General features: G+C 51.2%; 1 protein-coding gene across 1 annotated transcript; it reads left to right on the forward strand.

Annotated features, from left to right (window-relative positions):
* The first annotated feature begins 6,551 nt into the window (after positions 1-6,551).
* Positions 6,552-23,072, forward strand: SEPN1 (selenoprotein N, 1). The gene is made up of 12 exons (XM_014948717.1): positions 6,552-6,733; positions 11,948-12,065; positions 12,841-12,971; positions 13,469-13,681; positions 14,544-14,668; positions 15,567-15,704; positions 17,381-17,462; positions 18,446-18,634; positions 19,698-19,803; positions 20,569-20,681; positions 21,925-22,026; positions 22,648-23,072. The coding sequence occupies exons 1-12, from the start codon at positions 6,626-6,628 to the stop codon at positions 22,816-22,818; spliced, it is 1,596 nt and encodes a 531-aa protein (XP_014804203.1). The 5' UTR covers positions 6,552-6,625; the 3' UTR covers positions 22,819-23,072.
* The last annotated feature ends 540 nt before the right edge of the window (positions 23,073-23,612 follow it).

Consider the following 23,612-nt stretch of genomic DNA (forward strand, 5'->3'; position numbering starts at 1 on the left):
GTGAGGCCACACCTGGAGCACTGTGTCCAGTTCTGGGCTCCCCAGTACAAGAGAGACATGGACATACTGGAGAGAGTCCAACCAAAGGCCACCAAGATCAATGAGGGAGTGCATCTCTCCTGTGAGGAAAAGCTGAGAGAGCTGGGACTTGTAGCCTAGAGAAGGCTCAGGTATTTATATCCAATAAATATAGAAATGTATATAAATATATTAATGTATATAAATACCTGAAGGGGGGTGCAAAGGGGACAGAGCCAGGCTCTTTCCAGTGGTGCCCAGTGACAGGACCAGAGGCCGTGGGCACCAACTGGAACACAGGAGGGTCCCTCCAAACATGAGGAAACCCTTTTTTAGGGCGTGGGCACCAACTGAAACACAGGAGGGTCCCTCCAAACATGAGGAAACCCTTTTTTAGGGGTAAACCCCCCCCCCGAGGGTGAGCGAGCACTGGCAGAGGTTGCCCAGGAGGGCTGTGGCGTTGCCATCCTTGGAGATATTCAGAAGCCTCCTGGGCAAGTGGCTCTGGGTTGTCCTCCTTGAGTGGTGGGGTTGGACCAGTTGATCTCCAGCCTCAACCATCCTGTGACTCTGTGATTCTGTGGTGTCAAAATTGTAACTAAATCAAAACCTGTCTGCAACATTCTTGATCCTAATGTATTTTTATATACTTTTTCTGTGCTCTTAAAACACATTTACCACACATCACATCTCATTTAACTTCCCTTTATCGTTTTTGTGTTTTTCTACTTTTATTTGGAACTAAATGTTATGAGTCACTTGTAATAATTTCACTGCTGTAATAGTCAAATCTGTGAAACAGAATAAAAGTCTTGTAAAATAAAAAGCATGTTTGGGTTGATCCTCTTTAAAGCATCTGTCAAAGACCTGTTACATCATGCTTGGAATAACTAGGTGACAATACTGGTTGATTTCAAGAATATTTCACAATAGATGTTGATTTCTAGAGCAATCTCGCCAGTGTATGGACAGCAATTCCCATCTGCACCAGCTTTTAAATTGCTTGTTCACATCTGAGATGGGTTAGTGGGAGTTCTACTAAACGGCTGATTTTTCTAGCAAAAAATAAATAATCCCCAGCCAAGTTTGCTCCTCGGTATACATTGCTTCTGGGCTGAAGTAACAGAAGAAAAAGAAAGGAAAAAAATTGAAGGCAGATTCTTCCACACGTCCTGCTGCTGAACCAGCATGTCCTCTGTGTCCATGGGCAGGAAGACTGTGCAGAGATGTCCACACCATCCCTCTTCTCGTTCTGGCAGCTGTGAGTACACACTTAACAGTTCCTGCACCACAGGCTGGATTTGGGACCAGTATCCCTTCTCCCAGCAGCTGTTCCTCTGCTCACGGCAAAGCCACGTGGCCCATGGCTCAGCCTGGAGAAGAGGAGGCTCCAGGGCGTGGCCCATGGCTCAGCCTGGAGAAGAGAAGGGTCCAGCGAGACCTTAGAGCCCCTTCCAGTCCCTAAAGGGGCTCCAGGAGCGATGGGGAAGGACTCTTGATCAGGGAGGGGAGCCATAGGATGAGGAGGAAGGGTTTTAAATTGAACGAGGGGAGATTGAGATGAGATGAGATCTCAGGAAGAACTTGTTTGCTGTGAGGGTGGTGAGAGCCTGGCCCAGGTTGCCCAGAGAAGCTGTGGCGGCCCCATCCCTGGAGGGGTTCAAGGCCAGGTTGGAGGGGGCTTGGAGCAACCTGGGCTGGTGGGAGGTGTCCCTGCCCAGGGCAGGGGGTGGCACTTCAAGGTCCCTTCCAACCCAAACCATCCTGTGGTTATATGATTTTTGTTCATTCTTGTGCCATTCTCTTGATAATCGGTTCGTTCAGCAACTTGGGAAGACAAAGTTGCTCTGAGCAAGTTGCGAAAACAAAAAAAAAACATGCTTGTAAATTCATGCTTTTGTAATTCCCCAAGAGAAATAAGGTTGTCAGATGGGGACTTAGCATCATCCCGGGGATAAAGCTGCTGGCTGGTGAGCTTGGCCTGGAGGAATGGTTATTGGTAAATAAACATCTCGGGAGTGAGTTGTGTTATCCGGGAGATTTGGATACAGGGAAGCTGGTTTAGCTCAGAGGGGTTTTATAGTGGATTAAAGGAATTCCATAAATAAAAATGTCCTGTTCTTGGAGTAACTGAAGACGCTTTGCCTGGGAAAATATAAAACCCTAAAATATATAACACGCCTCTAGTTTCCTTTAGAAATAGATCCTTGGTGTTACATTAAAACTCTGCTCTTGTTTCCTCTGCCACGGCAGTGAGTGAGAACGGCAGTGGTAAAGTCACACACACCTCTGGAGGAGAGCTGCTGCTTTCCTGCAGTTTGGTGCCTGCAGAGTGAATACACAGGTTTTTTTAGTTGCCCAGCAGCCCCGACGATATAAACCTTACTGATATTTTGCTTTCCAAGACAGCGGTGTGGAGTGAGCACCGGTCACAACAAAAGGGTTTTGTTGCAAACAGCCACGCTTGAAAATCACCCCTCTCCTAGACCACAAACGTGCAAATACTTCTGCCCGAGCTCCCAGACATCCCCAGTGAAATCCCTGAGCCTGGCGGATTCTTTCCAGGCAGGGAGTTGAGCGTGTGTGCCTTCAGCAGGAGCAGAGACCTGTTCCAAGGATCAGTTTTGTTCCAAGGCCTGGCCCGGCGCCACGACGGGCATTTCTCTGTCCTACGGCGATGCAGGTAACGGAAATGTTTGGCCCTGATGGTATCTTGAAACTGTTCTGCTCCTCCTTTGCTCCTCTGCACACCTGGAGCCTTGGCTGGAAGCTCCTGCTGGAGCAGAGCCCTCTGCTCGGGGAGCCCTGGGATTTCACCCCTCTTTCCTTGCACCCACCCTGCGAGGTGGGGGTGGCAGGACAACTCCTGTTCACCCAGCTGGGAACTGTGAGCAGATAAATAAATTATCTTTGTGCCAGAGGGTTGGTTTTAAATGTCCTGGGGAAGTGATCTGGGAAGATGTGTGTCTTTTGAGCTGCCTTCCTGCCTTTTCAGGCATGTGCGCCACCAGTGGGAATTCTGTTGTTGATTTACGATGGTTTTTTTCGATGGTTTTGAGTCACGTTACCAGGAAACGTGAGCAGCCGAGGTAATTTCCCATTTCCCATGTTAGATTCAAATTCAGGAGCCGCCATCACCACGGTCATTTTCACCATCAGGACAGGCCCTACTTCATGTCAGATGGAATTTCCTGGAAATGAAGTTACGATAAAAGAAAGTTGCATCAGTGGTAGAGAAGAAAACTATCAACTGTCGCTTGTAGAACAGCCGGCTGTTGCCGCCTGACCATACCAGGAGATAAGACAAAACTACCCAGAAAACAAATGCATCTTTCTGTAACCCACACTTCATTTTTTACAGCGTTATTAAATTCCCTCGGAAGGCTTTCAGCGGAATTGGTTATTGAATTCAAAAGCCTGGCAGTCGTAGTATTTTTCCACATACATTTTGATCTGATCTATTTATCCGATTGTTTCAGATGTGATGCATCGAGCGCTGGCTCCCAGCGCGAGCGGTTTCAAAGTTCCAGCCATTACTTCTGATCACGTTTGGCTCTTTGGCTTCATTCCCTGTGGAGCCTCAAGCAGGTACCGGGCTATAATTAAGAATTCTCTCACTAAAACACCCCCTACATCGTAAATTTGGTTGTTTAGTGAGAGCCAGCGAGTGTCAGAACCATAAGTGACCCTACTGAACGGGAGAGGCCAAGGGGGAGTTAGGAATGTGAGCTCTTGGGAATTGGGCAGACATTTGGGTCTCACTCTTCCACTCAATGGCCAAATTTGAAACGTCGTTTCACTCCCCAGCCTTTGCTGGGTGTCTTCTTCTGGGATGAACTCTGTTTTCCATGGCTGCAAAGCTTTGTCACAGCACACCCCTGCAGCAGGATGCAAACCTCCAGTTTTCTTGTCCCCTGAAAAAGCCCCATGTGAAACCAGACGTGGATACTCCTTGTTCCTTACTGGTTTTCAGAGGATTTATATTTTTGGGCCTCGGTCTGGTCAGGACTTGCTTCCTCAGGGGTTTTGTGTTTCCAGGTGCTTTCTCCATTTGTGCACAGAGCTCCGATTTGAATGCCGCCTTCCATTACATCACGATGGCTTTGACTTTAAAAGGGGCCAGGGTTTCAGGCTGTGGGAAGGGGGCCATCAATTTAAACCAGGACAGGGTTTCTCTGCTCTCACAACGTGCCACCCTGGAACGTGTTGCTGCTGCGTGTCCTCCCACATATGGGAAACCCATCCCTCGACTGCAGAAGAGATGGCTCCAAGCTTTTCATCCCTGCATCCAATTTCTCACTATTTTCCTCATTCCCAGCCAGACTCTCTCCCTGCTGGCAAAGGGGAAATCTGGGAGAGTTTTTCCTGCTGGGTGAGCTTTTTTGGTGGAAATCTTCCTTGTTATTTCTCTGTCACAAGGATTTCCTTCGATACGAGTGTGCCTGGGTGGGCCACGCAGCAGATGTCTGGATATTTCAAATTCTTCCCCAGCGCTGTAATCTGGAGAACCAGCAGCGTAGAGCCAGGAGCTGTTGGGTTTGTCCTCCTTGGAGGAGGGTTAGTTCCCAGCAGATGCCCTGAATCATTTCACCTTTTGTCTTTCGTTCTTTTTTTTTTTCCCCTATCAAATAATTCATCTTTATGTGGCCGCTGGTGACGCTGGAAATGGTTCAGATGTAAAATGAGCCTCTGCTTCTCCTCCGAATGGTACCATCTTGGCCCTGCCTCCCACCCTGCCAGGTTGCCTTCTCCGGCCGGGTGTCTGCAGGCTCTGTCATCTCACGTCACCTTTTGCTGGTTTCCCAGGCACCCAGGTACATTTATCCTGTTTCAGAGCTATCTCCTCCTGTTACATTTTGTGCTCTAAAGGTACTTTGTAGGTTATTTGAGGTAAGCAAAAGCTCTCCACACCTCACCGCCCAACCTAATGAGTCCAGGAAATTTTAAAGCACATCTGCTTAAAGTGCTTGAGTGCTTAACTCATTCTGCTCCCAGACATTATTTCAGTGCTCTGAGAATTCGTTTCCTCCCATCTCCTCCCCGTGGCCCAAGTTCTTTGACAGATGAGGAGGTGGAAAGCAAAGAGCGGTGGCAGAGCTTCACGAATGTGGAGCTTCATTTCTTCTGTGGTGGGGCTGGCAGAAGGAACCTTCTCTTTCCTTCCTTGGCCATGCAGATGATCTGGGTTACAAATAACCCAGAGTTTATTCTGTTCCTGAGCTCCTCAGCCTGGTCCACTGTGTTGGCCAAGCTCATGCCATCGCTGCAAGAGGAGCATCAAGGGCTATGTGGGATCTATGGCAGAGAGAACAGTGCCCAGCTCCCAGGGAGAAGGTTCCTCTTCACCAACCAAGTCCTCCTCCCTCCAGTCTTGCTTGCTGTGGTCTGCAAGAAAATGCACCGTGGGATTTTTATGTCTTGTCCCAGGAATTACTCAAAAATCCAGACGCTCCCGGCCTGCTCCGCCCAGGATTACCCTCCTCTTCCTCCTGCCTTGGTGCAGCCACTGCTCTCTTAACGGCTTGGTCATGCTCTCCTCATCTCCAACCAAAATGCTCTTTAAACCTGAAACAAAAAAAAATGATTAGGCAGGCTTAGGAAACAGCACCAGCTTCAAAGGATTAAATGCTAACGCTTCCCTTAGAGAGATCAAACATTCTGCGCTGTTAGCCCTGCAGCAGCAGAAAATGGTACTAAATCTTCCCCAGCAATCAGGGGATTTCTGTGGCAGTGCAGGGTTGCGTGTGAGGAGGAGCAGGAGACTGATTTATGAGGAAAGATTAAAATGACTAAATATATATATATCTCTCTCTTTGGCCAAGCCACTGCTAAGGAGGGATGTGACAACCCTGCAGAAGAACCTGAAGGGCACGAAGAACACAGGGAGGGTGGAAAACTTTGCGGGGGGGTGGCAGTGGGAGTTGTAAAAGAGCGGTAGAAATGACTCAGAAGTGTGGGGTGATGGTAGCAATGGCTCCAAATTTGGGGATTGGGGTGGCCGAGGCTCGGTGATGGCTGCGAAATCATTCCCATCCCTGCAAGGCCAGGGTTTAAACCCCAGTGAGATCACTGCAAGTAAAATTGCCATTTAAAAAACTATATAAATATATCCATTTTGGTGAGCTGAAACCAAGCAGAAAAGCTGGATACGGCTCCTTTTTTTGTGTGTGGGAGAAACACTGAATTAAGGACCAAGGACTGCTTTGGATATGCCACTCTCCCATTGATAATTTCAATAATTAAAAAAGCAAAAAAACCAAAAAACCCAGTGAAATCACTGCAAGTAAAACATGTAATTAACCTGGGTTTAAAAAAAAAAATAAAAATCCATTTTGGTGAGCAGAAAAGCTGGATACGGCTCCGGAGGAGAGATGGACCGGAGAGGGGAGAGAGGGGCCGGACGGGGCCTCAGGCCCCGTCCGGCCCCTCTCCCCCCTCTCCGGTCCATCTCTCCTCCCTCTCCGGTCCCCGCTGGGAGGACACCGACACCGGCCCCGGGCCCGGCCCCTCTTCTCCGGGCCCTGCCCGCCTGACGCCTCCTCCCCCGGCCGGCGCGGCCATGGCGGCGGGGCGGGGGCGGCGGTAAGCGGCGCTGAACGACGCCAGTATGGCGGGGCCCGGCGCGGCCCCTCCGCGCTTGGCACTTGCCCTGGCCGCTTTAGCAGCTTTGGTAGCCGTGAAGTATTACCGGGACGGTGAAGTAGCCCGCCAGCAGGTAACGGGGAAAAAAAAGCGGGGAGAGGTGGCCGGGGGGAAGGGGGAGAGGCGGTCCTTGAGGCCGCGCTGCCCCTCACGGAGGGGAGGGAGGAAATGGCGGGCGGACCCTGTGGCGCCGCTGTGGGGGTCGGGGTGATGGCGGCCGCCGGGCTGAGGGGGAGACGGGCGTTGAGGTGGCCGCCTGGGGATGAGGTGGCCGCTGCTGGGCTGAGGGGACCGCCATACATCGGTGGGCACTGGGGTTGAGGTGGCCACCACCGGACTAAGGGAAGCACCGGTTATCAGCGGCCACCGGGGTTGAGGTGGCTACAGGGGATGTGGTGGTGGAAAGGCTGAGGTGACTGCCAGGGAGCAGTGGCCACCAGGGTTGGGGTGACCACCAGGCATCAGTGGCCACAGGAGTTGAGATGGCTCCTGGGGGTTGAGGTGACTGCCTGGCATCAGTGGACACCAGGGGTGAGGTGGCCGCTGTTGGGCTGAGTTGACCACCAGGCAGTGGTAGCTATGGGGGTTTAGGTGGCCACTGCTGGACTGAGAGGACCATCACACATTGGTGGCGACCACCAGGTATTGGTGGCCACAGGAGCTGAGATGGCTTCTGGGGGTTGAGGTGACTGCCTGGCATCAGTGGACACCAGGGGTGAGGTGGCCGCTGTTGGGCTGAGTTGACCACCAGGCAGTGGTAGCTATGGGGGTTTAGGTGGCCACTGCTGGACTGAGAGGACCATCACACATTGGTGGCGACCACCAGGTATTGGTGGCCACAGGAGCTGAGATGGCTTCTGGGGGTTGAGGTGACTGCCTGGCATCAGTGGACACCAGGGGTGAGGTGGCCGCTGTTGGGCTGAGGTGACCACCAGTCAGTGGTAGCTACAGGGGTTGAGGTGGCCACTGGGGTTGAGGTGACCACCAGGCCAGTGGGACTGAGGTGGTCGCAGGAGCTGAGGTAGCTGCTACACATCAGTGGCTTCTGGGTTGAGGTGCCCACCAGGGTTGAGGTGGTGGCCGTCACCAGACTGAGGGGACCACAGAGCTGTGGTGGCTGCCACTGGGTGCTGGTGGCCACAGGGCATTGGTGGCTGCCAGGGTTGAGGTGGCCACCACTGGGCTGTGGTGACCATGAAGCTGCCAGGCTATGGGGAAAACCATCTACCAGCAGCTGTGGAGCTTGAGTTGGCCACCACCAGGCTGTGGGGACCACAAAGCTTTGGCAGCCACCAGCCAAGCTGTAGGGACCACCAGGCATCAGCAGCGTCACCTCCTCTCAACATGGCTTCAGGAGGTGTCTCCTTCCCTGGAAAAAAGGCCCAAAACTCTCAGATTTTTGTGGATTTTTTTCATCCCAGAAATGCAGGTCGTGTGTTCCCTGAACAACTCTGGCTGTAGAAGCAGCAAAAGAATGAGCTGAAAAACGGGAAGGTTTTTTAGGAGCTTTATTGTGTTGTGGTTTGGTTTTTGTTTTGTTGTTGGTTGTTTTTTTTAAACTTGGCCTAATTGACACTGGTTTTGACTGTAATCTGTATAAAGGGTACTTTGTGAAAGCTCCTGCTCCCCTGGCTCTTTGCTTCCACGTGCATCTTTCAACATCTAAAAAAGGTTTGCGGAAAAGAGCAGAATTCTCTTTCTTGAGATTCCTATAGTAAAAGGACAAGTGTTTTTAAAGGATGCCTCCTTTCTTTGTCTCTTGCACTGAAAAAAGAAACAAACAGAAAAAAACAAAAACAAAAACCAGGGGAAATGGCTCAAACCAGTTAATTAGAAGAACTCTTCTGATGGAGACAGAAGGGTGAGGATGGTGGCTGAGGGGACCTGACAAAAAGCCAGGTCTCACCTGGAGGTTTGTTTTTTTCCGAGAGGACAGGCAGGGGGCTGTTCCTGGGCACTGCTGGAGAGGAGAACACCATGTGAACAGTCCAAGGTTTTTATTTTTCCTTCCTCTCGCTTAGAGCATATGTCTTGTCTCTTTCGACAGAAATGTTTATTTAGCTAAACAACCCACAAGCAGGTGGGAGAAGAAAACTCTTTGTGAAAACCGCAGCTCTCCTCCTCTACAAAGAGACTGAAAAAGCTCAGTCTTATTCCTCTGGCACAAACAGGGAAACTTTTTATTTCTTATAATCGCAGATTAGAAAGAAGAAGAAAAAAAAGGACAAGCTCTGGAGAGCTTTCTTTAATGTGAATGTTATCAGAAAGCGAAAGGCCAAGCCCTGACATCTCTCTTGCCTTTTAAACATAATTTTTATCATCCCCTTTGAGCAAGCGTGGCAGGACCGGTGGAAATCTTTGCTCTTCCGCGGTTGGGGTCTTATCTCTGGCCGGGTGGGTCCCTGCGGTGTCGGTGTCAGGGGCTCGTGCGACGCTGTTGTGCTATGTGGGTGTGGAAATGAATGTTTTCTGGAGGGAGCGATGTGTCCCGGTGCTGCCCGCAGCGTGCCGTTGCCCGAGCAGCGGGTGTTGGAGCCGGCTCTGGGGAGGGCAGTGTTGCCTGGAGCCCGCAGGAGCCCAGTTCTGATCCCATTATCCGGGATGCTGCGTTCAGCCGGCTGCTGGCACACGCGTGTGAGGTGGGTGCACACACAAGAGTTGCCTGACCACAAAGCTACCACATCTCTAGCCAGCTGTGGTTGTAGGAGTAATTATCTGGTGGTTTTTCATCGCTTAACCCATGTTAAGTGCAGGCTGAGGGGATGGGAGCGTGCTCTCAATTCAGATTGATTTTTGGAGGCCAGCATCTAACACCAGGAACACATATTCCCCCTTTCACCTCTGCTGTCTTATTAAAGACACAACCAGAGAAGTTTTTCTGTATCCATAGGGTATAACTGGTTTCCTTTCTGCCTTCAGCCCCGTTAAGTAAATGATCATGAGTTTTTCCTAATAGTGCAGCAGCAGGCGGTCTAACCAACTAAAAACTTTGTTGCTCGTTTGCCTTCCCGTCCCTTGAGGTCGGTGTCTGTGAAGTGCAGAAGGAAGAAAGGCTCTTAAAAGATTCGTCAGCGGGGAATCGCTGATGCGCTGCGGAGGGGACGAGGAAATGGACCGTCTCTTCAGAGCTCAGTAGGCATCCAGGACAGCCCCCTCTGCAGAGGAGGACGCCGTCGCTCGCTCCCTGCTCGCTTCCCTGCACTCCCTGCTCACTTCCCTGCACTCCCTGCTCCCTTCCCTGCATTCTCCACACGCTTCCCTGCACCGTGAGCCAGCTCCCAGACAGTGAGCGATCACCCGGGCCCTCCCGAGGTTAATCCGTTACGTGCCGAGCACAAGCAGGGTCTGGAGCTGAGAGGGGCACTGAAGCCTGGCTCAAAGCTCCTTGATGTGACCCCAGCTGTCAGGGGACAGGGCAGTTGCTCAGGAAGATGTTGTTTCCTATTTGATGATTCAAGGATTCAAGGATTGGAGCATCTCCCTTATGAAGAAAGACTGAGAGAGCTGGGGCTCTTTAGTCTGGAGAAGAGAAGGCTGAGGGGAGACCTTATTAATGCTGACAAGGATCTCAAGGGAGGGTTGAAGGAGGAGGGAGCCAGACTCTTTTCAGTGGTTCCCAGTGAGAGGACAAGGGGCAACGGGCACAAGTTGGAACAGAAGAGGTTCCACTCAAATATGAGGAGAAACTTCTTCACAGTGAGGGTGACAGAGCCCTGGAAGAGGCTGCCCAGGGAGGGTGTGGAGTCCCCTTCTTTGGAGATTTTCAGGACCCACCTGGATGCTCCTGAGTAACATGCTCTGACAAGCTCTAGGCAATCCTGCTTCAGCAGGGGAGTTGGACTAGATGACCTCTATGGTCCCTTCCAACTCTAAAAATTCAGTGAAATTCAGTGAAATTTGCAGGGCTGAGGATGTGCATCCCCGTTCATTTGGGGATTGAAGTCACGCTTTTGGCCCCAGAAACGTTGACAGTCCAGAGCAGATTGTTCCTGCACATAGATAAATAACCATCCTGTCCCTTCACTCCTTTTTTTCAGCTGGGTAGTTCCTGCTCCCTCCCCTCCTTGTCTTTCCTCGGGTCTCCACATCCAGGTCTCTGGATTGTATTCCAGGGTCTTTATTTCTGTCCGTCTCAGTCCTGAAACTGCCCTAGAAAGCTCTTAAGTGCTTTTGTTGCTGCAGTTGACGGGAGCAAAGCCTTCCAGGCTGCATTAGTGCTGCTTCAGGCTGGCAGGCAACAGATGGAAAATAAACTAGTTCAGGAGCTCTGGGGATGGTAATGGTGCTGCAGGCAGTAGAGAATAAACACCGTTAAACAGCAGAATACAGAGTATTTATCCTTGCAGCTTCAGGCTTTTACGGGGGTGGCAGGAGAAGCTGCCCCAAATGATGGCTGGCAGGGATGTGCCTGCCCTGACTTGTTCTGTGTCTCTCTTTTCCCCTCACACCAACGTGGAGCTCTTTTCTTCTGCCTGGAAGTTCTTCCCTTCATTGCTGTGGAGTGGAAATGACCAGAAACATCCAGAGCCTTTGTGGAGCTGCTCCAAGGGAGACCCTGGGTTTCGATGGGGTTTTCCTCTGGGCGATCTCCCTGGGGACCTTGCAGAGGGAGAAACTGAGGCTCGGGGTGGCTGGGATCTTGCAGAACTTTTTGGAGAAGACCGTGGGGTTTGTGGCTCTCCAGTGTGTGGCCAGATGAGCAGGCAGTGCTCCCTGTGGAGCACAGGGCCGAGATGTTCCTTCCATCCCTGAGTCTGGAGACTCAGAGGGGAACCTGACCTGAGCAGGGCGGTTGTGTGTGGTGATGCTGGCGTGGATCTCAGTCAGTGAAGGCACTTTCTGCAGAGTTACAAGGGCTCGGTTCATTTCCTTTGTGTTTTTGTAATGTGGATAGTCGTGTATTTGACTGCCTTTGTTTCACTGCGCATCAGTTAATTACAGAAATCACCATCTCCAGGTGCTCTGAATATCTGCAGCTTTAGGACTAACTATCTGGAAAAAAGTTGGAAATTTTTCTAACAAAGGACTTTGAGGCCGACTGAGCAAATGATTCAGTTTGAATTACTCAGCCAGATGTAGTTTTAATATGCTCATGCCAACGGTTCCTGGACACCGATCCCTATTGTAAATAGCACGAAATCCTGCCAAGGGGCGTTAATCTTTCCATGTGATGGTTGTGTTTGTGTGCTGGAAAGAATGCAAATAAACTCTGAAGTCGAGAGGGGCTGGAGTGAATTTCTGTAAGAGGTTGGAATGAAATCTGACTTTGTGTTTCTTCCCGACCTAGGAGCTGGCACTGAAGTCTTTGGGAAGTGAGGGGCTGTTTCTCTTCTCTTCTCTGGACACAAACAACGACCTGTACCTCAGTCCAGAAGAGTTCAAGCCGATAGCTGAGAAGCTGACGGGTGGGTATCTATCAACCTTGCAGAACACTCTGCACAGACTGAGCAAAAGCCAAAGATAACACACTCAACAGTTTTTATTCATGTCTTTACTCTTTTCTGGGGGCTGTTTTGGGTCTTGCTTACACGAAGAGAGGCTGCTAAGCTTTACGTATTTCTGAAAAGGCTTAAGCACTAGACATCACCTTCACAAAGTGGAGTTTTTACAAGACGGAACATCCCATCGCTGGACTGGCAAAGTACAGGAGTCACTTTGTCTAGAGCTTAAAGGGGATTTGGGATGGGTGAATGCAACAAATACAGCTCAGCCCAGGCTGGGCCAAATCTATTAAGAGAGTTGCAGTGCTTCGTTGATACGCTGCTCCGGCTGCAGCTGCCTCTCTCAGAGAACAGTCCTGAGAGATCAGGTTTGAAGACTATCAGCGTGTGGCAAACGTCTCTTGGTGGTGCCAAGGAGGAAGAAGCGTGGTGATAATGTACAGTGCAGTCGAAATACAGGCAGTTGTTTGCTTGTGCTGTGATGAACTGGCTAAAGCGTGTGTTTTCATCCCTCCTGGGTGAAAAGAGACTGATTCACTGAGGGTTTAGAGAGATGTCCGCTAAAAGGAGGGCTCCCCTTTAATTCATGCAGGTCCCTGGGGTGGCTCTGAGTTCTGCCACTTCATAGGGACAGCTGGGAAGCTCCTGGATTTGCCAGGATAAATGTGTAATCACTTCACAATTGCTTAAAAGGCGAGGGAGGGGAAACAGCTGCTTAAATTCCTGTCCCTTTGTCTAGGGGTTGCTCCCGTCTCAGAGTTCGAAGAGGAGGAGACGCCTGACCCAAGCGGGGAGACCTTGTCCCTTGTGGCTAAATTCCAGCCCTTGGTCATGGAAACGATGACGAAGAGCAAAGATGGTTTCTTGGGAGTAGGTATCACACAGGATGCGTATGGCCAGAAATTCTGGTATAAACACATCCAATGTGGGCTGGTAACATCACCAGGGATAAGCACTAGCGCCTTTGGAGGGGGAGGTGGTCTTGCTGTCTGTGGGATTTGCTTTGATGATCAAGCTCATGGCTTCCTGCAGCGTTTCATTGTTATCAGTGCGCTCGGCAGCGCTGTGCCCTAATTAATACACCCTTCCTGGGAAGCTTGAAGCAGACATTAGGGATGGCTCTCCTGGAGCTGAGTCCAAAAGCAGTGGTGTAACGTGGCGTGTTCCCCTCCCAGTTCCTATTACTCCCATCATTGAAAGCTGACGGAACTATTTGGTGGGGTTTGGGGTAGTAGGAAGAATTTAAAACGTGGTTAGTTGTTTGTTTTGTTTTTTTACACTCTTCTCCAAAGCCTAGTTACATCCATCAGCATTACTGCACGTTTGAAGAGTCCAGTCTAGGCTCTGATAGTGTCTTTTGTTCACAGATTTCTCACGTTGCTCTGTCTGGGCTGAGGAATTGGACTGCCCCAGCAGCCCCCATGAGCGTGATGCTTGCCAGGCAGTTTAAAGCCTTTCTTCCTCCAAAGAATAAACTGGATCTTGGGGATCCGTGGTGGATAATCCCTAGTGAATTGAACATCTTCACCGGGTATCTTTCCAACAACAGATTTTACCCTCCGCCTCCCAAGGGCAAAGAGGTGAGATATGAAACTCAATTTCTTTATACCTGAGAAGTAGTTTGTGTAAATGTTCTGCCATATAGCCCAGATGAACTGCAGGAATCCCTAGAGTGATAAGGCTACTGCTTTATGTCTCCCTGGACTTACTAAGGGAGCAAAAAAGCTGCAGCATACAGCACCATCTCCTAAATTTGAAGTAAAACTGAGAGCAGGCAGAAGCTCTGGGTGTCTGTCATGGCCAGATGAGCCTGATTAGAATATCTTCATCTTGCTTCATTTAAATGTTTGGGGTTTTTGGGCTAGTCTTTTCCAGACAGGGAGGGGAGAGGGTTATTCAGAAAGCGCTTGTATGAAGTGATGGTACCCCGTGGAGCAGTTGCTGAGTGGTACCCCAGAGGTGAGAATTTCATTCACAAGTGAAACGATGTGTATACATGGTTTGTACATGGTTTGTAAAGCGAGGCCTCTATCTCGCTCTCCCCCGGGGTGTCGGGTAGGTGTTAGTGATCCAATAGTTGATAGACCTTCCCAGCCCCGTGTGTTTATCGATTGCGTACCCGCTCCTTCAAAGTCTTAAGTGGTATTGATGGAGGCAGCCTCACAGATCAGTTTACCAAACTTAGACATTCATCCAACTGGGGTGAGGGAAACTTGCAAACAATGGGAATAGCATAAAAAGGGTGGAAGATGGATTTATTTTTCAAAGCGGTCTCTTGCTTTATCTCCTTGTTTTGTGATGAGGTAGGTCTCTGAGCTAGTTTTTAAGTTGTAGCAATTGACTTGCCTTCTTGAGCTGGTGGAGAGAGTTACTTTGGAGCTGCAGCTGACCTGTGTTGGAGGAGCTGGTCTCATTTTTCCTCTCTTACAACTCTTTCTCTAGATCATAATCCACAAGCTTTTGAGCATGTTCCACCCGCGGCCCTTCGTGAAAACCCGCTTTGCTCCCCAAGGAGCAGTGGCCTGCATCCAAGCCATCAGCACCTTCTACTACACCATAGCGTTCAGGTAAGGTTCCGGGTGTTAGAGGAGGGCCTGGGGGGCACTTTCTGACTTTATTCCATATCTCAGGGGAGTGGAGGAGGCTGCTGTGAGCCCATGGCAGAGAGCACACGCCACTGGTCCCGGGTGTTAGAGGGGGGCCTGGGGGGCACTTTCTGACTTTGTTCCATATCTCAGGGGAGTGGAGGAAGCTGCTGTGAGCCCATGGCAGAGAGCACACGTGTCATTGCATTCCCAGGCAAGAAGAGATGTGCCCTGGCTGGGAGGGAGGAGAAGCAGTTGGAGGAAGAGGGTGGTTCACAGCCAGCTCTTGCCCATGTGTGATGCTTTGCTGACTCCCAAAGAGGGCACCCGTGTTCCCAGTTTTGCTGGGTGAGGAGGGGACTGGTGCCCAGATGCAGGACAGCAGCCATTCTCTATCACTCTTGGTTTGGAGCTGTATCTGGCCAAAAGGGGAGAGTCTAATTAGCAAGAAATCTGTTAGATTTTGGTTAATCGGGGAGTGGAGTGCCTTTCCAGGGTGAGAGTCTGGAGAATTCTCTTTTTTTGTTTTACTGGGAGTGTTAAACACAGCTTTTATTTGCCTGATCAAGCTGAAAGGGTCTTAGTCTGTTCCTGCATTTGAAGGAGTGATAACTTAATTCATCCTTTCTGGATGGAAACTTGTTGCCCAGTTCCAAAAGGCATTGATCCTGGAGATGATCCTGACCCCAGGGGATCTGCTCCAGTCTTTTACTCTCTTCATTGTGTGACATGAAAAGCTTTTTGAACTGAACCTCTCTGCCCCAATTTAGCTTCATAATTTCTGGTGCCTGGAGATAACTTTTCCCTGCTGTCATCTGCAGTGCCTGATTTTTTTTCTCTCCTCCCGGCACCGCAGCTGACGGCTCATTTCTCATTTCAGGATCCACGCTGAGTTCCAGCTGAACGAGCCACCAGACTTCCCCTTCTGGTTTTCCCCGGGCCAGTTCACAGGTCACATCATCCTCTCCAAGGATTCTTCCCATGTCCGAGAGTTTAAGCTCTTTGTCCCTAACAACAGGTAGGGACAACTCTTTCTTTTTGGGTGCTAAAGAGAGACTTCAGGATTGTTATTAAATGAGGCCCGGTAGAACCCAGGGGCTCTGGGATCTTCTCCTGTGCAGTACTGGGGGCTGTGCATGGGGGAAAGGCTGGTGGGCTCCTTTTCTGTGAGGATAGGAGTGCAGTGACAGCCCTGTCCCCTGTGGTATGTGACATCCTGGCCCATGTGGAGAAAGCAAATCTGCAGTTTGAGCTTTGGGTGGGTGAGTTCTGCTCTTTGCTTATCTGTTTTCCCCACATGTCCTTCTGTGCCAGCGGTCATCATGGTCATCCTGTCCTCAGTTCTCCAGATACTGTCGCTCCCTAAACTGCTTCTGATGCAATTTTTCAGGAATAGCTCTGTTTATCAACAGGTCTGGGGGGCGTCTGGCTTGGAAGGGGCAGGGAAGGACAAGGACAGAGGAAGGACAGGGGAGAAAGCAGGACAGGGGTTGCTGGGGACATGGAGCATGGGGTTGGGGATGGATGTCCTCGCACAACCTGGCTGCAAGTGGCATGTGCTTCAACAGTGTCCAAGTCTGAGCTGTTCTGTGCCAAACCACTGTTGAGGGAGGTATCTGCAGGCACGTGGGAAGACACACAGGGAAGAGGAATCCTGATATTGCCCTGGAGGTGGGCAGCAGCCTCTTCTGCCAGCACTGCTGCAATCACTGCTCCCCTAGACCTGTCCCACCAGCCCTGGCTGTGGCAGGGACTCTTGCAGATGTCAGGGACCTGTTGCAAGCTGCAGAAAGCTCCTTGACTGTCTGTGATGGATGAACTCACTCTTTTCAGCCAAGTCCCGGAAAATCTGAGTGAACAGAACTCTGCATTTGTCTTTAAAACTCACAAATGCATCTCTGCAAGTGGCTGAGGATCCCTGACCCATTTCAGGGTTTGATTCACTCACCAGTAGCTGTCCCTTGGTACTTGGAGGATGGGGAGAGACGGGGAGGGTGTGGAGAGCAGCCCCTGCCAGTCCCAGTGCCTGGCTTAAAGCACTGAAGTTCAGCAAAACCTGATGCCCTTTCTTTGACATACTTTTTGCTTGGTGTTTTACAGGTTAAGGCTTTGTGTGCCCAGCTTCCCAGCTTTGCACTAGCTCATTCCCGCTCTCTGGCAAGCAGCTGGAAGCGTTTCAGGGGAAAGAAGCTTCAAATCTCTTTGCCCATGACGGCTGGAGTGAAAATTCTATTATAACATTACCCTGGCGACTCCATCCCTATGGCTCTGTCAGCACATTTGTTAAAGCCGGCAGACACTTAGGGCTCTGCCAGCAACCCCTTACAAAAGCCTTTTGCTTCCAAAAAAACACTTTTAAAAGTTCGGCAGGATCCGAATGTGCAAGTTAAGTGCTGGGAAGGAAGGGAAAGAGCAAAGACACCTCTCTCTTGAGGACTTTGATACTACTCAAAGGTGTGAGTGCGTTTGCCCAGAGTGGTGGGAGGGTGCCCAGGCCCTGATCCAGCAGGGATCTGGTGTTGATGGTCTTGTGCAGACCATCACTTTGGGGCACAGTGATCTCCAGGGAGCCAGAGGCTCTGGGCTTCAGTGCTGAGCCTGCAAAAGGAGCGTTGGATGTTCTCATTTGTTGGGGGTTTCCCATACAGAGCTTTAGCCTTGGGTGACTCTGAACACACCGGGTTCACCTTGCAGGTCTCTGAACGTCGACATGGAGTGGCTCTATGGAGCCAGCGAAAGCAGCAACATGGAAGTGGACATCGGGTACCTGCCTCAGGTCTGTGCTCCCTCCCAGTTCTCCCTGTGCCTGCAGCATCCCAGCTGTAGAAGCTGTAGAACCTCAGTTATCCCTGTTCTTCAGAGCTTTCTTTTGAACATTTCAATATAACCATACAATCCCCAATGATCTGTCTATGTCCTCTGCAGCAGTATGGCTTCCTATTGCCAGTTCTTGTGATATATTTTATTTTTTTCCCTCTGTGTGTATTGAATCCAAAGCTCCTGGAGCTCATGTGGCTTTTTCCATTTGTAAGAAGTTGTCTGACAGGCTTGGGGGTGGGGAAGATTAGGAGCTGAACCCAGCCCCTGAGCCCAGAGGGGTGTATGGACAGCAGTGTGTCTGAATTTAGAAACTGCATGAGGTTATTCCCCCATTCTGTGGTAATTCCAGCTCTTGAGACAGGAAACGTAAGTCAGGATTTTGAATGCCTGAATTTAACAGTCCCGGTTTCTCCTAAACTAGATCCATGTTTCTTTTTAATTGCCAGAAGTCAGGAAAATAGACTTGGAAAATAATTTCAGAGGTACCACAAGCCTGAGCTGCAGGGAGGCTCCTGAACAGCTTTCCCTGTTGCACCCTCTCGTGGCCAGCCAGGGGCTGCTTGAGGGCTGTGCTGCTGGTGGGAACAAGAGCTCCATGGCAGCCCATAATAGCCCTGCAGATCCCAGGGATTTTAAGGATCCAGTGTCCCACAGTTGAAAATCCCCACTGGGATGGTGGGAACACGGAGTGAACAGCCTCATGCATTCCCAGTCTAGTGAGGACAGGCAGTAACTGAAGGAAATGAAGTTGTTTTCCTGCTATTGCTCAGTAAAACACGTTTGCAGTTGGTAAGGTGCAGCTCCAGGAGACAGGAGATCAAGCTGTATCTTAATTAGAAGCTGCACAGTCTTATTTTGCATCTTTATCCTGTCCTGGAGTATGGAAAACCCAGGAGTGGGATATCTGCAGTGCTCAGCTCTCAGCCTGTTCTCCTGCAGATGGAGCTGGAATCGACGGGGCCTTCGATCCCCTCCGTGATCCATGACGAGAACGGAAACGTGATTGACAGCAGGGACCCCTCGGGGGAGCCCATCCAGTTTGTGTTTGAAGAGATAACCTGGCAGCAGGAAATCCCCTGGGAAGAGGCAGCCCGGAAGCTGGAAGTGGCCATGTATCCATTCAAGAAGGTGAGGAAGGGGCCGGGCTCTTCCTTGGCACGTTTATTTGGGGCGTATCATCTTCACTGAGATGTCCAGTCACCTGGAGGACCAGGAGAAACCAGAGGCCACAACCTGATCAGCATTCAGAGCAGTGTGAGGGTCTCCCAGCTCAGCGTGTGCCTCCCAGGAGCTGCGTGTGTGGCTGGATGGACTTCCAGTCCCCAGCTGAGGGAGGACAGCATCTCTGAGGCCGTTTGGGGTGGCTCAGCAGCGCGGGCGGGGGCGAAGCCTAGATGTCATGTGTCCCAGGCTCGTATTGTAAATGTAGGCTCATCCTTCCTTCCTCTTATCAGTAGCTGCCGAGGCGATTTCTGAGCAAGGCAGGTAATCACACTGCTTACAAATGGTTTTCCTCTGGCGTTACTTCTGCAATGTTCAGCTACCTTTGGTCCAAGCTTCCCTTATCAGCACAAAACACACGATGCGCCTGTGCCTCTGCGTGCCGCAGCCAGACACCAATTCATAGCACTGGGTGACCCAAACTATTTAACATGCCAGTAGCCTGTGGAGCAGATGGCTACTGCCTGTCGCTGCTTCCTTGGCTGAAGGGACACGTTTCGATGGCTGCCTCCTTGTGCCTGAGCTTACAAATGTCCCTTTGAGCTGCCAAGATGTTAATAAAGTTCTCTTCATTTGAGCAATTGGAACAATCTCTGTGCAGGGTCCCTCGCAGCCAGTTTTTAGGCCCTTTCGATGAGGTTTTGTAATAAATACCTCAAGACCAGATTTCCTGGGCTGCAGAGGTGCCTTTGCAGACAGCCTGCCCGCAGTCATGCAGTGTGTAAAGATGGGGCTCTGCAGGGGCTGGTAAGAGCCCACAGTGCCATGAGGGGCTCACTACAACCTCACCAGAGATGACGTTGTCCCTGGGGAGAGCACCACAGTTGTCATTCGCTTTAATCGACAGGATCTAGTGCAGATTAAACTCTCTGTGTGTCACCTGTGGGATGCAGCAGGTCTGGTTCCTTCAGACCCTGCTTGTATTTGTGCTGTTCTGTGTCTGTTTTTCAAGCTGTCTCTCTGCCTCCAGGTCTCCTACCTTCCCTTCACGCAAGCTTTCGAGAGAGCAAAAGCAGAAAAGAAGCTGGTGCACTCCATCCTGCTGTGGGGTGCCCTGGACGACCAGTCCTGCTGAGGTGAGGACATTCCTGGAGTGGCTGGAGGAACAATGAGCTTCATTCAGGCTCTGAGAAGAGCTGGGGGTCAGGGAGGCAGCAGTAAATGTTGTGTTAATTGTTTTGGCACTGAAGATGCTGATAGAAAGGGGCTGGAAGTGGGGAATTACTGATCGGAGTTAAGGGGTGGGATGGGATCTGAGACCAGCCTTGGACCAGCTCCCTAATTCCAGTGCCTTTGTCGAGGGGGAGGCACGGGTCTGGTTTTTCTCCTTTCTCTTCCCTTCTCTCTGCTTTGTCCCTGACACCTACAAAGGAGAAGCCAGAGCCAGGGGTTGTCCTGATACAAAGCTATTTTGTCCCCCATGCCTAAGAACTTGCATGCCACGTTGAGCAGGGGTGATGGGTGAGAGAGGGGCAGGTATCTTTAGTCCTGTCTGCCCTTAAAAACTCTCCAGTGTTTATGGGCTCTGCTCGGCACAAACAGCAAAGGCTGTTCCTACTCAGAGTGGATCCGCAGGGCCCGATCCTTTCCTAAATGCACCAAACCTTGCAAGTGGCTGAGGTCTGCTCTGGTGAGTCTTCCCTGCCAGCAGCACACATGGGAAACGATAAGCTGGGGAAAATTGGCAGAAAAGGAGAAAAAACCAAATGGGCTAAGCTGGGGGGAGTCTGAGCCAGCTGCTGCAGCAAGCAGAGTGGTTGGTGGCATCACGGTGGCATCAAATGTGACAAGAGTCAGCTCTGGAAGCCCAGCAAACCACTCTCTGCCTCTTCCTGTGCCAGGTTCGGGGCGAACTCTCCGGGAGACTGTCCTGGAAAGTTCGCCCATCCTCGCCCTGCTGAACGAGAGCTTCATTAGCAGCTGGTCACTGGTGAAGGAGCTGGAGGAGCTGCAGGTGAGTGTCACGGCCACATCTGCCACCTTTGCTTTCGGGGCTTGTGTGCAGGTCTGGAGCCCTCAATATAGGGCTGGTGAAAGTATTGTGTGCAGGTCTGGAGCCCTCAATATAAGAAGGACGTGGACCTGATGGAGAGGGTCCAGAGGAGGGCCACGAGCACCTACGAGGGGGATGGAGCACCTCTGCTACGAGGACAGGCTGAGGGAGCTGGGGTTGTTCACCCTGGAGAAGAGGAGGCTCCGGGGAGACCTAATAGCGGCCTTCCAGTACCTGAGGGGGCTACAGGAAGGCTGGGGAGAGCCTGTTTAGAAAGGGCTGCAGTGACAGGACGAGGGGCAATGGCTTCAAGCTGGAGGGGAACAGATTTAGACTGGAGATGAGGAGAGGGTTCTTCACTGGGAGGGTGGTGGAGCACTGGAACAGGTTGCCCAGGGAGGTGGTTGAGGCCCCATCCCTGGAGATATTCAAGGAGAGGCTCGACGAGGCCCTGGGCAACCTGGTCTAGTTGGGGGTGTCCCTGCTGACTGCGGGGGGGTGGGACTAGATGGCCTTTGGAGGTTCCTTCCAGCCTGGGCAATTCTATAAAATTCTATAAATTCTATAAAGCAGACAGTGCTTGGCACGGGGGAGCTCACCCCTGTGCCAGGGGGGGATTTCGGTTCCAAACCCTCCGTGTCCCAGCGATTGCAGGGGCCAAGCAAACACCAGATGGAGGCAGGCTGAGAAAATGGCACAATGACCCCCTTCACTCTGTCCTGGTGCCAATATTAAACGCTAAACCAGATGCTTCGCTGTGAGATGGCCCTGCCCAAGGCCATTTGTGCCATCAACAAACTGACTTCTCTGTAACCCAGGGAGCAATCAAATACTGTCTGAACCCGGAGCCTCCTGGTTGCACCTTTCCCCACTTATCGACCCATCCCTGGGCCCGTGCCATCAGCTGGGGTCAGGCACGGAGCTGGAGACTCTGGGAAAAGCTGGGAAAAGTTGGTGTGGCTGGGAACTGCTAGTGATGGGGCGATTTTATCCTTCGGGGAGAAAAACTACAGCTGAAAAGTGAGGGGGAGATTGACTGAAGGGGAATAGTAAAGCAGATGGTGAGAATGGAACCAGTTACTACCGTGCTGCAGAGTAGCTTTTGGGTCTCCCTCCTCCTCCTCCTGTGCTCACTGTAACTCCTCCCGTGCTCTTCTGCCGGTTCGGGTGTGTGCCAACATGCTCCTTTGGGGTCTCCTTACAGAGCAACAGAGAGAACGAGTTCTACAGCAAGCTGGCTGACCTGCACCTGGAGAAATACAACTTCCCCGTGGAGATGATCATCTGCCTCCCCAACGGCACGGTGGTGCGTTCCTTATTACCCCTTTAGCTGGGCTTGGCTCTGCCCCATCAGGATGTGCTCTTTTCAGGGTCATCTGCAGACCCTGAAGTGAGTGGCTGCTCCCCTGGCCATTCCCTGGCTCCTCAAGGCCATAGTCCCTCAGGGTGCTGTGCTCTCAGGGGTGCTGAGGCAGACAGACAGCAGCTCCACCAAGAAACCTGAAACAAGTGTCTTTTTATTCAGAGACAGAACAACAGCTGCCCTGGGCAAGGGGGGGTAACAATCAGACTTGGATCAAGTGCCTTCCTGTGTTCCCTCATTGTCCCTGGTGGGAGTCAGGGACCTTTGGGAAGCCATTGTCGCTTGTTTCCTGCACCCTCTGTCCCTTGTGCTCACGCTTTGGAGAAAATCTCTCCTTATCAGCACATTCTGGCACATTTCTCTCCTCTGCGGCAGAGGATCCTGATGGGGCCGGTCTGATCCTGCCCCACACTCACAGATAGTAGCCAGTAACACATGCAGGGACTCCGTGCTGGGGCTGGGGGCTGGTGGGTGGCTCCCCCTCACCCTCTTGAGGTTGCTGTGGTCAGTGGCCACGTGTTCTGGCCTTTAAAGTCTCCTCTCCTGGTCTCTTTTCTTTCCCAGATTCACCACATCAATGCCAACTACTTCCTGGATATTACTTCTATGAAGCCTGAAGATGTTGAAAGCAGCATCTTTAGTTTCTCAACCAATTTTGAAGACCCTTCGACTGCAACTTACCTCCAGTTCCTGAAGGAAGGACTGCAAAGAGCAAAACCCTACCTGCAGACCTAAAAACGGAGGCACCTGAGTGCCCCACAGAGATGGCCAAAGACTTCAGAGCTCTATTTTGATTACAGAAATTCTTCCTCATCTTCATGCCAGACATTGACGTTGAGGTGCAGACACTCCCAGGCTTTGCTCTGGGTGCTGGTTTGAGGCTAAGATTCGAGTGAGACCAGTTTACAGATCACCAGTTGCCCTTTTGAGGTCAGGCAAATTTTTACAGGAGTGAAAATACTTGAACCTATAAATGTTCTCCATCCATACACCTTGGGTTTGCTGCCCACCCCCGTGTTTTCCCAGCTCCTGCTCAGACTCTGTGGTGAAACCTGTGGAACAGCTGGACCAAGTGTCACCCAGAGACCCCAGATCTCCAGGACTGGACTGTGTTGAACCTTGGAGAACAGTGTTGTGACCGAACACTGGTGGTGAGCACCTGTGCCCTGTGGGTGAAGGAAAGAATCCAGCAGAGCTGGGAAGCTCCCTCCTGGCACCCGGTGTCCTCCACACCTCCTGCCCGCTGGCTGGGATGCCAGCTCTCCACCAATTTAGGGATGGTGTCCTCCACACCTCCTGCCTGGTGCCTGGGATGCCAGCTCTCCACCAATTTAGGGACAGCAGTGGTGTGATGGGACTGGAGCTGGTAACGTGTAGACAGGAAAACAGAGGAGGTGGAACTGGAGATTTGAGCTCTGGTGTAGCCCAACCCCCAGGATCCCTGTGTGACAGGGTGGGACAGAGCTCTCACTGAGGTTCTGTGCATCCCAGGGGGGTGCTGAGGTTGGCAGAGTGGATCGGGGACGGAG

Source organism: Calidris pugnax, unplaced genomic scaffold, assembly GCF_001431845.1.
Source record: "Calidris pugnax isolate Ruff unplaced genomic scaffold, ASM143184v1 scaffold162, whole genome shotgun sequence".
NCBI lineage: Eukaryota > Metazoa > Chordata > Aves > Charadriiformes > Scolopacidae > Calidris > Calidris pugnax.